This window comes from Cynocephalus volans, chromosome 12, assembly GCF_027409185.1.
Source record: "Cynocephalus volans isolate mCynVol1 chromosome 12, mCynVol1.pri, whole genome shotgun sequence".
Classification (NCBI taxonomy): Eukaryota; Metazoa; Chordata; class Mammalia; order Dermoptera; family Cynocephalidae; genus Cynocephalus; species Cynocephalus volans.
The window spans coordinates 42351847-42368753 of NC_084471.1; the positions used below are offsets into that span (position 1 = coordinate 42351847).

Genomic DNA, 16907 nt, shown 5'->3' on the forward strand with positions numbered 1-16907 from the left:
CCTTAATGCTTTGCTGCTTAGAAATTTTTTCTGCCAAGTACTCTGGTTCACAACTCCTAAGTTCCAACTTCCACAAAGTCCTAGGACATGGACAGAATGTAGCCAAATTCCTTGCCAGTTCACAGCAAGGGTGATCTTTGCCCCAGTTTCCAATAAATTCCTTCTTATTTCTATCTGAGACCACCTTAGAATGGTCTTTACAGTCCATATTTCTATCTGCATTCTGTTCACCACCACAAAACCAGTCTCTAAGATGTTCTAAACTTTTTCTCATCTCTTCTTCATTGTCTTCTGAATCCTCCAAACTCCTCCAGCCTCTCGTCAAAACTCAGTTCCAAAGACACTTCCACATTTTCAAGTATCTGTTATAAGCAACACCCCACTTCTCTGGTACCAATTTTTTGTATTAGTCCGTTTATGTTGCTTATAACAAAATACCTGAAACTGGGTGATTTATAAAGAAAATGAATTTTTTTGCTTACAGTTTCTGAGGCTGGGAAGTCCAACGTCCATCTGGTGTTAGCGAAAGTGACCCAAGGGTCTCACATTGCAAAATGGTGGAAGCAGAGAGAAAAAAAAGACAGACTCTCCTCTTCTTTTAAAGCCTTCAGAACCATGCCCCTGACCACCATTATTAATCCATTCACTACTGCAGGATCCTGCAATCCAGTCACCTCTTTTCAATTACCATAATAGGATTTCCCACCCGCTTAAATCACAGTGGGGGCCAAGTTTCTAATACATAAAACTTGGGGGGTGCAATTCAAGCTTTTGGGAGTTTTGGGGGACATAATTCAATGCACTACATTGGTCATGGGTCAAACGAGAAAAATCAGCCAAATTCTTTAAGGATGAGAAATTCAGACTACAGAGGACCAAATGTATCTCCCTGTAGTTGAAGAGAGAGAGTGTTCTTGGGCTATATGTGACCCTTTCTAAAGAAATCTATTCCTTTTCAAGGTCTTTTGTTTCTTTATTAGCATATGTTGTGTATTTTGCCAAATGCTGTGAGGCATGTAGTAGCCGTGGCTCTTCTAGTTCATGGATTTTTTAAAAGGACATTAAATTCACAAAACGATAATTTAAAATTAGTTGGGGTTCTGGTAAATTTTGTGGACTGAATTCTTCCGTGGTGGATTTGTGAACTTTTCTATGTTGTAAATATTATTAGCTAAGATTTATGTAATATTTACTGTGTACCAGGTACTATTCAAAGTGCTTTCTGTATACATTAATTCATTTAATTTCCCTATAGTCCTATGAGGGAGATTCTTTTATTATCCTCATTTTACAAATGAGGAAACTGAGGCACTTGTGTCAGATTAAACACGTATTAATTGGCAGATTTTGTCAACATGTGTTGCTTTACCTCATGGTAATATTAATTTGCCTAGTATGGTCAAGAAATGGGTGCAATGTGGAAGTTTGATTTATCTTATTTAGATTCCAAGTAACTGGTAAGTACTAGTAACTAGATTTTTTTCTGTTTAACCTAATTTTCTTTTTTGAAAAATAACTTCTACATATATAGCCCTGGATTTCACAGTCTGACCAGCTCTCTTTGTTTTAGCTATAGGACAATGTTGGAAAATAACTTTTGTTCAGGGCCGGCTCGTGGCTCACTCGGGAGAGTGTGGTGCTGATAACACCAAGGCCACGGGTTCGGATCCCATACAGGGATGGCCGGTTGCTCACTGGGTGAGCGTGGTGCTGACAACACCAAGTCAAGGGTTAAGATCCCCTTACCGGTCATCTTTTTAAAAAAAATAAAAATAAAAAAATAACTTCTGTTCATAATTATGATCTTCAAGTCTGACAAGATCTAAAATATCTTCATAATTATGAAAGAGAAACTATGTAATAATATTTGGTATGATTTTATTTAGAAGTGCATTGCGTGTATTATATTTCTTTGGATAATAAGGATGCTATTCTATTTTATTCTGTTTTTATTTTTATTTTTATTTATTTATTTATTTAAAATTTTTATTTTTTCTCTTTTACATTAAATCTTTGTTGAATTATGGTGTGGTGTCGTCACATCGCGCTCAGCCAGTGAGCGCACCGGCCATTCCTACATAGGTTCCGAACCCGCGGCTGGAGCGCTGCTGCGCTCCCCAGCGCGGCACTCTCCCGAGTGCGCCACGGGGCCGGCCCTATTTTATTCTGTTTTTAAAAGAGCTTTATGGAACTTTATATATCTTAAAGTTTACCCTTTTAAGGCATATGGTTCAACAGTTTTTTAGTACATTCACATTGTTACACAGCATCACCACTATCAAGTTCCAGAAGTTGTTCTCACCTGAAAGGAAACACAATACCCATAAGCAGTCAATCCCCATTCTTCCCCTCTACTCAACCCTTAGCAACTAGTAACTTGTTTTCTGTCTTTACTGGATATTTTATAAAAATGGAATTGTATAATATGCGACCTTTTGTATCTGTCTTCTTTCACTTAGCATAATGCCTTCAAGATTTATCCATATTGCAGCATGCATGGATATATACCACATTTTCTTTAACAGTTCATTAGTTAATGGACATTTGGGTTATTTACACTGTTTGTCTACTGTGAAGTATTACATATGTAATACATAATGTAGAATATGCTGTAAACATTTATGTGCAAGTCTTTGTGATTCCTTTTTATTCTCAGTATGCAGAAATTTTTCATATTGCTTAGTTGAAGGTTTTTCCAAAAAAAAAAAAGTAGAGATTTTATGTCAAATATTTATTGAATAGTTCTGATGTACAGAGTACTATATTTGGCTGTTTGGGAGACTCATGTTAAGGTAATAATGAGGAGTATGTAATTTTAGCTGTTCTTACTGTATATAATAAACTACATTTGGAATAATGTTTTCTGGATTTATTTTGTCTAGCTCTCTGGTGGTGCTATTTGACCAATCTGGTATATTTGATAAAATAACTATTACATTTTATCTCTTTAGGATAATTCACTATATTTGATACACCAGAAATGAGCATGTATGATATCCCTAATTAGAACAACTTAAAACTTTAATGAGATAGGTTATAAGCTATAATATATTGATATAAACAGTTACAGTGCAGCCATAAAATTATGCTATAGAAAAATATTAGTTACGTAGGAAAATTATTACCTATTCACGTTAAATGGAGAGTGAGATAGCATATTAGAAAAAGTATGATACAAAACAAAGTCTGTCATTTATATACATTTTTTTTTGTTTTTTTTCCCTATATCAATGAAAAGTGATATATGTAAAGTATTCTTAACCTGAGATCTATTGATGTCATGAACTGCTAAAATTCTGTTTAAAATAATAGAATGTTTAGTTTTCTGGGAGAAGATCTATGTTTTTCATCAGATTTTTAAAGGGACCTGTGATCCATAAAGGCTTAGTATACTACTACTGTGTTACAAAGTGTTAGCAGTAGTTATCTCTGGGTTAGTGGGATTACTGGTGATATTCATTTATATTTTCTGTTTCCTACAGTGAATATGTATCACAACTTTAATAGAGTCTGAGAGTTGATTTTGATTTTCAGTTGTTGGTGTGTGTATTTGTATTTAAGGAAGAAGAGAGAGGAAACCCTACACAGAGCAAGAGGCTGTTTAGAGAATTGGGAGTGGTGGGAGGTGGGGGGAATATGGTAGTGAAAGATGGAGGTCAATTGTGTACTTGGTTGGTTATTTAGGAATTTCATGATATATCCAGTACTTCTGAATATTTGATTTCTGTTCTGAAAGTAGGATTTTACTCATGTCTTGGATTTCTTCTAATTGCTAAGCTTTACAATGTCTATTTTAGTGGAAAATTCCTCTAGCTATAATCTCTTAATGCTGCCAATCTCTTTCTCATGATAGTTTTTACAATAATAGTGGTATTTTCTCCAGCACAATACCCCTTCTTCTTTCCACAGAAGATGTGAAAATTCCCAGAGAGGAAAAAACTTCCAGTAAAGGGTACTAATTTATCTTTGATGATATATTTTTTTTCCCTTTTCTGAACATTATAGTTAATATTTTTGTAGCTAAGAGTGAGGGAAGATTCTTTTTGAATGGTATTAGTTAGAGATTTGTGTTAACATTCCTAAGTAGAACATTACAAACTTCTTGGAGTTAATGAAACAATCTTTCATTCTGAGTATTTTGCACTGTGCGTATCCGGCCTTCAAAATAGATTAAAAACATTTCTGTTTTTAGAATAAACAGCTAAATTTGGCAATGAGATTAAGTAAAGCCGTTCTTCACAATTATGACAGTATTCCTTACAAACATAATGCATACTGGGGGTAAAGCACTGATTTTGTTTTTCAGTAATACTTGTGTTTAAGTTTGTATAATGGTACCATTTATGTATTGAGAAGCCAAATGTGAAGGATTTTTAAAGTTTTTAATAAGTTAAAAATTTTTCAAACTCTGTTTTAAACTTGTTCATCAAGCAAATACAAAACTGTTAAGGGACATCCATATTTCTGGTGTTTTGTTTGTAGTTGTCAGCTTTGTAGTTTCCACCTGATTAATCTTGTGGTCAAGGTAGAAAATTGGACTTTTTTTTTTTTCTTGGTAAAAAAAAAAGGATCCTTTAAAATGGTTCTAATGCTCTTCTTGTAACATGGTATGTCTTCAGTGATACCTTACTCTCTTGATTTTCTTCCTACCACTTTGCTGGTGTTTCCCATTTTTCTTTGTAGTTCTTCTTTTCTTGTGCCTGTTTTTATGTGTTGATGTTACTCAGCTTTGTCTTATACTTTATTCTGTTTTTGTTCTGCATATCTGTGCAAAAAATTTCATTCACTCCAGTGACTTCAGTTACTATCCATATTTATGCTGATGACTTCAAATCATTAGCTTTTTATACCTGTCAAACCAACAACTACTAAATATCCACTTTTAGATATCTCAGATGCATGTTAAATTCAGCACGTTCAAGAGTAAACTTGTGAAACCTGATGGATTTTAGTCGTTGACATCAACATCCACTCTTGATCAAGCCAGAAACCTAGACATTGTTTATGACACTACTTTTATTTTTCACTACCTCATTTGCATACAGTTATTCACCAGGCCTTGTTGAGTTTATCTCCTGAGCATCTCCATTGCCACCACAGCAATCTAGGACACCATCATCTCTTACTTAGATGATTACAATAGCCTCCAAACTGGCCTCCCTGACTCCAGTTTTGCTCATCTCCAGTGCATTTCTTACAATGATTCTGTTACTTTACCTGTTTTAATGCCTTTCCATTATCTTTAAATGAAATCTAAACCAGTGGTCTCCAAAGTGGGATGATGCACAAGATAATCTGCCAGGGTACAAGAGGAAAAATATTAGAATTTCTATTTCTATTTACCTTTTTATTTGGAAAACATTAAGACATTTATATTTACTAGCTAGTAGTGTGTACTTTGTAGACATTCCTCCTTTGCTCTATGTCAGGTATCCTGAGGGAAGCATGTTTTGTTTGCTTTTTGCATTTGCACAATACTATAATTTGAATGACACTTTAAGTGAACTTATGAATTATTATCTGGTTTAACTAATATTCACAAAATGGGTAAGTCTCAGGTGGGAAATTTATGGAGAAAATCAAGTATATAACTGCAAAGATGATCACATGGTTGTTTAGCTGCTAAGATACACAAAATCAAATCTGTTCTCATAAATTAAAAAAGATCTTTATGCTGATTTTGATACTTTAAGTGAATTTTCTAAAAAATAAAAAATTTTGTGAGGCATCTCTTTCTGCCATGCTATACAAACTGATGTTAGAACCAGCTCTTTGAATATCTATCAAGCAGTGTTAAAAATAAGATCTACAAAAATAATGAAGCATATTCAATTATACTTTCATTAAAAATATTAGTCAATTTTTGTGAGAACTAATTTTTTTTTTTTTTCTAAAGATGACTGGTAAGGGGATCTCAACCCTTGGCTTGGTGTTGTCAGCATCACGCCCAGCCAGTGAGCGAACCGGCCATCCCTATATAGGATCCGAACCCGTGGCCTTGGTGTTATCAGTACCGCACTCTCCTGAGTAAGCCACAGGCCGGCCCTTGTGAGAACTAATTTTTATACCATAAATAATTAAAACATAAATTTTAGTCTTCCTGATTTCTTTATGTTCTTTTTTTATGATACAGATGGTAATATTTCATATTTTTATATGATCATATTGTAAATTCTATAAAAAATAGTAAGTAAACAAACAGACCAATATGAATATGTAATGAATAAAATTTGGAGATCACTATTGTTTTTTATTTGGAAATGAGATAAACTTTTGTTTTTTATTGAAGCATAATTGATTGTACATATTTTTTGGATACAGCGTTGACTGTCATTAAAAATTTGGAGATCATTAGTTTAAATACTTCCATATAATAGTTTTCAGATTTCCTGCTTGCTGTTCTAGCCTCATATCTTATCACTCTGTTTACATGTTACGCTTTTGCCATATTGGGCTTTTCTGTTTCTCAAATGGACCACATACTCTTTGTTTCTAGCTATTTGCACATTCTTATTCCTCTTTTAAGATTTAATTGTAAGCATTTTTTAGTGTAGTGCTACTCAAAGTGTGGTCCTTGAACTGTTTGTTACCAATCTATGACAAGATAAGAAAAGAACTTGAGAGTGAGCATTTAGAAACTTGAATTGCATTTTAACATTGTCATCACATCCAAGTGCACAAGTAGTGGACTACACTGAACAGCGTATAGACTAGTTCAAGTGCCGTGGTGAGTTGCGTGCTGCTTATGCCCAGAAAGACTATGATACAGTGTGTGATATTTTTATGTTCATCATTTGTAACCCAAAAATGTATAAGAATTGAAGAAAATGTAAGCATTTATTTATTTTTAAAACCTTGTGTTGAGTTTCATCAGATTTATTTTTGTTCCATAAGTAAAATAAAAAGTAAATTACAGTAATTGAATTAAACAAAAATAAAACAAATAAGTAAAAATCTTTTTCATTTAAAAAAATTTCTGCTTTTATTAGTGTTATCTAAATCCTGGAAGTAAAATGTATATTATTTATTTTTAACCCTAATTTACTGATGACAAAATGAACTTTATTGGACTTTTTAAAAACAACCACACAAAAAATAAGCTTTTTCTGAATGTGACAGTAGTAGTAAACCGTATGATAACTGTGGAAATCATTTCAAAGAAACACAGACCAAGATAGTTTGTAGTAGTTTTGTTGTGAAGTATTATCTCTCCTATATTGAGTTCAGTTTTTAGCCTTAATTGATGAGGAAGTGCTAAAGCAATAGTGAGTTATTTATGGAGATACACTGGCTAATGAAACAATAAAACCATCAAAATTTAAATGGCATTTATATGCACAACATGAATATGTCAAAAACCAAATTCATTATTCAAAAGGAAGAATGTTACATTAAAAAGCTGACAAGCAGATGTTCAGGATTTCACATGTAATTGTTAGTATTTTGTGGATTTCTTATAAAGTCTCATTTGTTGCTAACATTAAAAATCTGCGTACAAATGACAAGACAAAATATGTTTGCTTGGAAATGTTGGATGGATGTGTAGCAAAGAAGGTAGTTCATCTTCTACTTTCCAGCAACACTCTAGCTTGATGTATTTAGGAAATAGGATTGTGGTTCAGAAGACCAACTCTCAGACAAGTAAGGATAGCAAAGGAGTTTTTGTTACAGTTTGATGAAAACATTGAGTTTGCTAACATGACAATGATATGAAGGAAGAATTTATTTTTCAGGTTCATTGCTAACAAACACAAGTAGCTCTGAAGAATATAAAACTTTAAAGGGTTACAGTATCAACAGCTGTGGTGTGGAGTTTTGCTTTGCTTTTGTAGGAGTATATTCTGATTATGCAGAGACAGTGACAAGAAAAACATGCTGGAACTTCTTGTGCTTCTTTCATTGAAAAAGTATTACTGTGTCAGCTGAACTAAACAGTATGCTTGCTATAACAGCTGAATTAACAGTTCACTAAAAATGCGAATTACTTAAACACTGATGCATTAAATTTAAGATTTCTAAAAAATCATTGGGAGTTGATATTATCAATTGAGCTAATTAATTGTTATATGCTGAGGTATATAGTTTTCAAAGGAAAATTTTCAGTGAAGACCATTTCTATAGCTTGTTATGATGGGTCCTACTGTGTAGTATCAGTGATCAGTAAAGTATGTGGTGATCTTGGTATTGCACCTCATAATAAGTTAGTCAAATTCCTTACAAATTTGATAGGACACTTTGAATTTTCTTTTCCATCAAAAAAAAAATCCATGGCTAGGAAATTCACAGACCAAGAATCTATTTTTTTCATCAAAAGCTATTTTAGATATAACTATAATTTTGCTGGATAAATTGGAACTGACTACCAATGAAGGATTGAAGACAAATTTTGAAAAGCAGATTTTTTGCATTTTGGATTAAAGTTTTTTAGAATAAATATCCTGAATTTATAGCAATTGCATTAAAACCTTTCTTATTCCTGAGTCTAGTTTTCTCCATTGTAAGTGCTGTAAAACAAAACATAGAAATAGTTTAAATATACATTATTTCTTGTAAGTAGCATTGTCATCAGTCCAATCTAGATTAAATAAATTAACAAGTGTGGTACTCAGCTTACAGGATCATCCCCAATGAGCCCTACCTCCTGGTAGTTTATCTAATCCCCTTTCACACTGCACCAGAGTTGATATGTGTGACCAATGGAATAGGGCAGATGTGGTACTGTGTCACTTTAGAGATTGCTTTCTAACAGACATGGCAGCTTCTGTCTCAGTTGTTCTGTCACTTTCTCTGTGGAAGCCAGCTACCATGTAGTAACTGTCATGAACAGCCCAGTGGAGAGGCCCACATAACTAGCAACTGAAGCCTTCCGCCATCAGCCATGCGAGTGAGCTTAGAAGCACATTCTCCAGCCCACTCAAGCCCTCAATAGACTGTGTACTCATGAGAGACCCTGAATATAACCACCCAGCTAAGCCACTGTGTTTTGGGGTAATTGTTTATGGAGTAGTTTTAGGGTAATTTATAGATAACTTTCAACTTTCAAATTTTTCAATGAAAAATTTGCAACTTTATATAATTCTTTTTTCCTATTCTAATTTTGTTTATAATTTGATGGGTCTGAATCTAATAAAACATTTGGGCTTGTATTTTGTATGGTCCTTTTTACTTTTATTTTTCCAGCAGTTTTATTTTATTTTACAAAAATATTGGCCCATGAAACATTAGAATTTTATTTTATTTTTTATTGCTTTTAATACAGCAATTTGGGAGTGGAGATGGGGGTGGGGTGGGTGAGAGGACCAGAAACTGTCTTGCTTTCCAGAAGTCTGTTTTCCACAGAGGTAACCTCACCTGGATAGAGCTTCTCAAAGAAATGGGAACATTGTAATTAACATATGAAATCCTGATATTAAGTTTGTTACGCTTATACAGTGCAGAGCATATTGAAAAGGCAAATTAAAATGTTATGTGTTAGGGCCGACCCCATGGCTCACTCGGGAGAGTGCGGCGCTCCCACCGCAGGTTTGGATCCTATATAGGGATGACCGGTGTGCTCACTGGCTGAGTGCGGTGCGGACTACACCAAGCCAAGGGTTGCAATCCCCTTACCGGTCACACACACACACACAAAAGAAAATGTTATATGTTAATAAGCTTGTATTAAATTGGGGCTTTGAGAACCCAGGGAAGAGAAGTTAGTCCCACATGGATGTGATGTAGAGTTTTTAAGGAGCCTTCTCCTCCCCTTGAAGTTGCTACTACTGAAATTACTCAAGAAGATACAGCATCTGAGGAGGGTGTTTCTGTCAAGTGTATGTTTGGACGTGGGTTTCTCTACACTTTGGTCCCCTGACAGGAGTCGAGAGTGGAAGGGGAAATTAAGAAAGCTCTTGAAAGGAACAGGGAAAAAAACAACCAGAGTAAGCCCAAGGACCTGGAGCCGCATAGACTGGCATCCCCTCCCTTTACAAGCTCTTGGTGACTGGTTTCCCAAGCTTAGAGAACTTGAGTGAGCGATCTTGGTCCAGGATGGAGTTGTGCTGTTCTTGGTCCACAGAAGATGTCAGGGGGAGACCCTTAGCCAGAGGGACTCAGGGCAGAAGTCAGGAAACTTGGAGCTGTTCCTCTCTGCAAGGCTACCCATGGCATCCTGGCCTTGCCCAGGGACTTCATAGTCCTCATCCCATTTCCTATGCATGCATGCATGCATTTATTTATTTATTTATTTATTTATTTATTTATTTATTTATTTATTATTGAATCATAATTGATTATAAATATTTTTGGGATTCAGTGTTGACATATGTTGATCAAATCAATATTACTAGTATGTATATTGTTATAAATTGTACTTATTCTTTATGCCCCTTGTCCGATCTCTCCCGATCCCCCTTCCCTCCCCACTCCCACCACTGATAACCCTAGATTTCTTCTCTCCCTCCGTTGATTTGTTGTCTAGATGATCTGTCCAATGCTGAAAGGTGTGTTCAGGTCCCCCAATATTGTCATAGAGCAGATGCTTCTTCTGTCACTCTGGAATGGGCTTTGTGGAGAGGGACATCCTCTTCTTTTCTTTGGTCTGTGCTGGTGACTCTCCTTGTGTCAGTGCACTCCAGTGGCTGGTGGACCATCTGCATGGTGTTTGTGATGTCTAGCCACTTTGCAGCTGCCGTGGTTACTGTGGTGTCTGTGGTGGGCCACCCACATGGAGGTGATGTTTTTGGCATACTCCTTGGTGCTGGTGTTGTGCCTGGTTGTGGAAGGGGGGTCTGGTCCTGGATCCATGCTCTGGAACCCGGGGTGGGGCCCCGACGCACTGTTTTTGTGCCTGGATGTGGGCACGGGAGTCTGGTCCGGAGCTAATTTTTTGTCCTTTACTTCTAAAATGAGGGAACTTCCTGTGGGAAATAGTACTTGAGCTGTGTGGTTGAGCTAAATTGCTACTTTGCTGCTGTTTGCCTAGGGAAGGCTTTTTGTGCAGCTCAGGGTTTCATGGTACTTATAGGTACTTCCAGCTCTACAGAGACATGGTGCACCTGGGTTGTGTAGAAACTCTGATCTGAATCTTTTCATCAAACTGCACCCCATGCAATTCTGCATTCTCGGCCAGTCTCTTCTTAGTGGTTCTGTGCTGATTGAGGGGCAGATCGGCTGCCCTTGCTGTGTTCCAGTGTTCTCCCAGTGGGCCTGTCTCTCTCACCACCTGTGCTCCAAACACGTCCCATGGGACGGGCCCTGCACCGGTCCCTTGCAATGACTCACCGGCTTCTGAATGGCTCCCCTTCTTCAGCTGTTCTGGCTCCTGACTCCTTTGTGGGTCCACAGGAACCATATTAGTGGTATTGCTGTCCTGGGGGCCACCAAGGCCCTCTTCTCCCCTGCCGCCTCCAAGAAACTCTATCTGAAGGGCACAGCTGCAGCTTCTGCCGGCTCCGGCTCTGTGTGCTCAGCAGTTCTAGCATTAAAGCGATCACGGCCTGATTCCCTCTGAGCAGTTTTTTCTTTCTCTTATCGTGGCCTCTCCCCCTACATGAACTCGGGAGGTCTCTCCTCCTCTTCCCCCGAGCTCCAGCGGCCCCAGCTTTGCTGTTGTTACATTTTTATAGTTGTAAATCGGTTGATTTGTGGGAGAGAGTGATGCTGGGGAACGTCTATTCTGCTATCTTGACTAGGACTCTAGAATTTTTAAAAAGGAAAAAAGAAAGGAAAGTTGTTCTTCACAAATAGTCTAGGAGATCTACCCCGTCATAGTTCTCATTTTATCGTAAAGGTCATCTTGCTTTATTATAATTGGTTATATTCTCTGTTAAACTGAAGGTTCTATGTAGGGCAGAATCCAATGTCTGTGTCAGATCTTTAGTAATCAGAACGATGTCTAGCCAGTACTTAGCAGTGACTCAGTAGATATTGATTAAAAAAATTAATGTTCCTTTTACATTTTTTCATTGTGTTGAAGTAATGATTAATTTCTACAGTTGTAAATAAGTTGGCTACCATAACCATATGTCCTCAGGTAATGTTAAATGTTTAGGCTACATAGAAAATATTCTTGGCATCTTTCTTGTTGAGTACTAAAGATCTTTATAAAATGTGTATTTTTATTTACATAGCACAACTGCTGCTTCTGAAGAAGATGCTTCAGGTAGATATCTCCGAATGGATAGAAGTGGGTTCAGTAGATATAACAGGGATGCAAATGTTCCAGGTAATTTGGTCTCAAGTAGCACATTGGAAAAGAAAATTGAAGATCTTGAAAAGGTATGAATTACATATTATTTACTATGATAAAATTAATATATTATTAGTATTCTTTTTTCAGTTTCATAGTAGCTGAGTGAGAGAGGAAATAAATTGAAATTTGTAGGGGAGAGATAGTGCTGAAAAAAAGGGAAAAGAATGAGGGGCACTCATGGGAAATATGAATGTTAATGGGTATTTTCAAATACAAGAGTACTTTGAAATGTTCATGGAAAGATTTGTATTATCTTTTAATTCTATTATTCCACAAACTTTGAAAGTACTTCGATCAGGGTACATCAAAAAGTTCATGGAAAATAGAATTAAAAGATAACACAAATCTTTCTATGAACTTTTCAAAGTCCCCTTGTATAGTCAAATAGCAGCTATCAATCACTTTCTTTAGTATAGAGTTTCTAGATACATAGTGGGCTAGGCATTTTCTGATTTACTTCATATTTTTTTATCCAGTTCTGTTGATGCTAAAACCTTAGAAATAGAGCCACTTCTTGTATTCCTTAATATTTAATGGATACTCCTATTCTGCCAAGTGTTATTGCTAATATATTGAAAGTAGTATTTGTCTTTGATGTGATTATAGGTTTGAACTGGCAATATATACTATTGTGTATTTATTACATTGTTTGAATAGATTGTTACTTGTAGACTTTCCACTGGGTTCTGAGTTAGGCCCACCTTTAGTGTTTGAAACAATTTTGTGTAAGAATAATCCTGTTTAGAAGTATATTTGAGAAGAACTCCAATGAATATTGGCATAAATTTATTAACCATAGAGTGTCAGATTTGCTCCATAGACATTCAACCCCTAAAATTGATAATGGTGCTAAATTACTTTCTGATTGTTGACAATATGTTTTTGTTTTACTGAACCAAAATTATTCCCTGTGATATAAGGATTGTTTTAAGTAAAGATTTAATTTTAAAATTTGTTTCTGTTTTATAATATTATAGTTATTTTAGGTCACATCTAAGCTTTAAACAATAGTTTCTACAGGGAACCATTATTTCGTGGATTTAAGTTGGAAGTTTTAGGGAACACATAATCTAATGGTTTTCAAGGGAGTTCTCAGCAAGGCTTCTGGAGTTACACAGGAGTTTGGACTGAGTTTCTAGGTTTGGCAGCAGCTGATTGATATGGGTGGTTGCTTTCTCTGAGAGTTAGAAGGAAAGAAGCCAAGTTCTGGGTGAGAGGCCTTTTCAGCTCTGCCTCCCTTTTGCCCACAACGTGGCTGACACAGCCCAAGATCCTGGATTCTAAATAAGATTTCTTTGAAAAGAGTATTGCAATGTTTAAAGAAAAAAAGTTTAAAAATCAGTAATCCATTTTAGTTCCTTCTTTTTATTCATTGTCAGTTAATTGGCAGAGCCAGAAGTAAAATTAAGGATCATTGTTTTTCTGTGTAGAATTTTCCATGAGCCATTTCTTTTACTTAAACTTTGTATTTTTAATAATTTTGAATTTTCTCAAATAAAGCATTACCCATAAAAAAATACCAACATAGTTCATAACTAATGGTGGTGATAAGCTAAAGAAGGTAAGTCATTGAGTCTATTAGTATTTGTTAAAGACTTGTGTAAACATGGGTTTAATCAGGAACATACCTTACAGCTCTTATATTCTAATTTTCTGATTCTTTTCTGGGGTGGGTTCTTTGTTCCTTCACCAAGTATCTTAAGGAATGTATTGGAAATTTTCACGTAGACTTTACCATACTTGGCAAATGTATGCTGTTTATGAAGATTGTAAATAACCAATAACTTCCCTGTTAATGTTTTGTAATTATATTTACCAGGAAGTAGTAAGAGAAAGGCAAGAAAACCTAAGACTTGTGAGATTGATGCAAGATAAAGAGGAAATGATTGGAAAACTCAAAGAAGAGATTGACTTGTTAAATAGAGTAAGTATTTCACACATTTCAGTTTTAGGGTTTCCTTTCCTTTTGGGGGGGACAGTTGCATGAATATACATAAATATGAAGAAATTATTTAATTGCATTATTCATTTTATTCTAGTTTTAGTGAGATAGTAACTCGTAGTGGTAAGAACTTCCATGTCATTCCATAAACTGATGTCTTCTGTGCAATAACCAGTTTAACTCATCTAATATTATTCTTTTGCAGACAGACTTATGAATGTGTTTGTTCTGTGTTTTATTAGAGTCTGGAGGTGAGAGGCAGCTTGGTCACCACCATACATAAAAAGGCACTGGCACAGAGTTGCCTCAGTAAAGAACTAAAGTTGGTATATTATTACTGTAAGAAATTCCAGATGTCTTTGTGTGTATTTTTACAACTTTTTTCTCCAGTTATACATAATGCACCCCCAACTTTAGGTTTAGCATTATCTCAACCTGTATATTATTTTTCTTTGTAGCTCTTCTTTTTGTTTTTAGCCCCAGAATTTACTTGCTGCTTAATAAGCAGGTGTTAGTGCTAGGTCATACTTAGGTGATGATAGTGAGAAGGGAATCCATAATTTTGCTTTTTAGAGGGCTTTAGATAAGATGGAGGAAATAAGTTTGCAGCAGGGAAGACGAACAGATCCCCAATCCAATCTTAACTCGTAAAAGAGAGAAAATAGTCTTCATTATGTGTGGAACTGTTCTAATAAAGCTGGAAGGCATTAACTCCAGATAATAAATGAGGGCAGTGAAACTCAGAGTTTAACTTGCTTTTAAGGTCATATATAGTAATCCTCTGAGCCAGTATTTGACTTCATATTTGATAGTCCTACTTGTATGTCTTTCTACTCTTCATAGACTGCCTTTCATCCTGGTTCCAACACAATCATTCCTATGTTGGTGCTGGAGTTTGATTTAAGAAATTCTGCAAATTTTTTGATGTCCATCATGTATTTGCACTGTCTTAGGCACTGTGGGCATTGAAACGAATAGTAAAACTCCTGCCCTTACAGAATTTATAATCTAGTAATGATACATAAATGTGCTTTATCATTTAATTCTGAATCTTAGGTAGATCTCAGTTGTGGTAATTTTAGGAATCCTATACTTTTATTGTTGTTTCAACAGTTTAGTTTCCCAGCATCATCCATTTAATTTGTGAATAAATACAAATTCTAATTTTGTAACTTTTAAAATAATTTACATAATAGTCCAAAGGCAGTAAACTAAATTTATCAGAATGCTTTTACCCTATAGCACACTTGTGATTCAAATTGATTGTATCAAGTTTTAGTATTTTAAACTGCAAGGATAAATCTATAAATGTTTGCTTTTCTAACAATTAACTAATCTGCCTTGAAATAATGTTTTTTGTAACTAAAACTTACAGTGGATTGTTTTAGTATTACCCAGATGGTTGTATATTTGGGATTAGTATTAATAGAGGGAACATATACTTCTAAAGCTGGAGAGTGAATAGCTGGTTTAGTGGCTTTCAATTTTTTTTTTTTTTAAAGCTCTAAAACATTTCTCTCAGTCAAAACATCATGAAGACGCCTAGCATACAAATTGAACTAGATCCTCTTTGTGCCTCAGATACTCTTTTCTGTATGCCCCAGTTCTGTCACCTCCCCAGAATCTCATTCTCAAATGTACCCCTTTAAAGATCACACAGACTAGTAGGAGTACATCCAGAATTTGCACCTGTACCTTTCGATGCTCAATTTGACACAAGGTTGCAACCTGGGGCCCAATACCACATATGGCCTGCATATGTATTTTGTTTAGCTCTCAACTTGGGGAAAGGGGAATGGAATTTGTTTTTAACAACAAAAAAAATTAAGTTAGTTATGATTATTAAAAATTGGAAGATTCACAATTTAAAAATCCTGACTTTTGACTTCTCTTGAAAAACTGAGATTTGGTAAGAGTTGGCCTGCATACTTGTGATAACAATGAAGAGCCAAGTGATGGATGCTTACTTTAGGTGGAATATGTTTCATCTAAAGTTATTTTTAGAACTTTCCCACATTTCATAATTAATTGATTATATGAATTATCTGTGAATTTATATTTTTAAAAGTATTTTTATCTCCTTAAGAAAAATTTTAAATATTTTAAAAGTATTATTTTCCTTTTTTCCCTTAAGGACCTAGATGATATAGAAGATGAAAATGAACAACTAAAGCAAGAAAATAAAACTCTTTTGAAAGTTGTTGGGCAGCTGACAAGGTAGAAGATTTCAAGGCTCAGTGTGGAAAAAACATTTTAAAACTACTGATTGAATGTTATGGTCGATGCTAGGACAATATTCCTGTGCTGCAATACGTTAAAATAACTAAGTATGTGTATTTATTTCTGGAAAACGGATGGATGTTTATTTTCAATATATTTCTTTTTCTTTATTAGTTTCAAAAAAGTATCAACCTTTTATTTCATGATTGACGTCTTCCAGTTATTAAGATGATAGGTAATGCCTCTTTTGGTTTTGTGTGGTATTCAAATAATATATGGTTTAAAGTCACAACTGTTTGAGTATATTTTATCTATGGTAGTGCATTTTCTCCCTAAAGAAATATACATAGTCTTTGTTTACATGAATTCAAGTACTTTTGGGGAGTTACTTACAAATGCCTTATTACTGATGTGTGCAACCTTATATGTGTTGATGACTTACTTATAAAGGCCTTTGTCTACTGTCATTTGTTCTTTCCACTTATTCTAAACAATTTAAAATAATAGAGTCAC

General features: G+C 35.1%; 1 protein-coding gene across 1 annotated transcript in view; it reads left to right on the plus strand.

Moving 5' to 3' along the window:
• PAWR (pro-apoptotic WT1 regulator) overlaps nucleotides 1-16464 on the plus strand; it is a 102696-nt gene extending 86232 nt beyond the window's left edge. Inside the window, exons 4-6 of the mRNA XM_063076291.1 lie at nucleotides 12111-12258; nucleotides 14052-14156; nucleotides 16309-16464. Of these exons, the coding sequence (XP_062932361.1) occupies nucleotides 12111-12258; nucleotides 14052-14156; nucleotides 16309-16395 (340 nt within the window). The 3' untranslated portion in view covers nucleotides 16396-16464. The remainder of the gene's footprint in view (nucleotides 1-12110; nucleotides 12259-14051; nucleotides 14157-16308) is intronic.
• The last annotated feature ends 443 nt before the right edge of the window (nucleotides 16465-16907 follow it).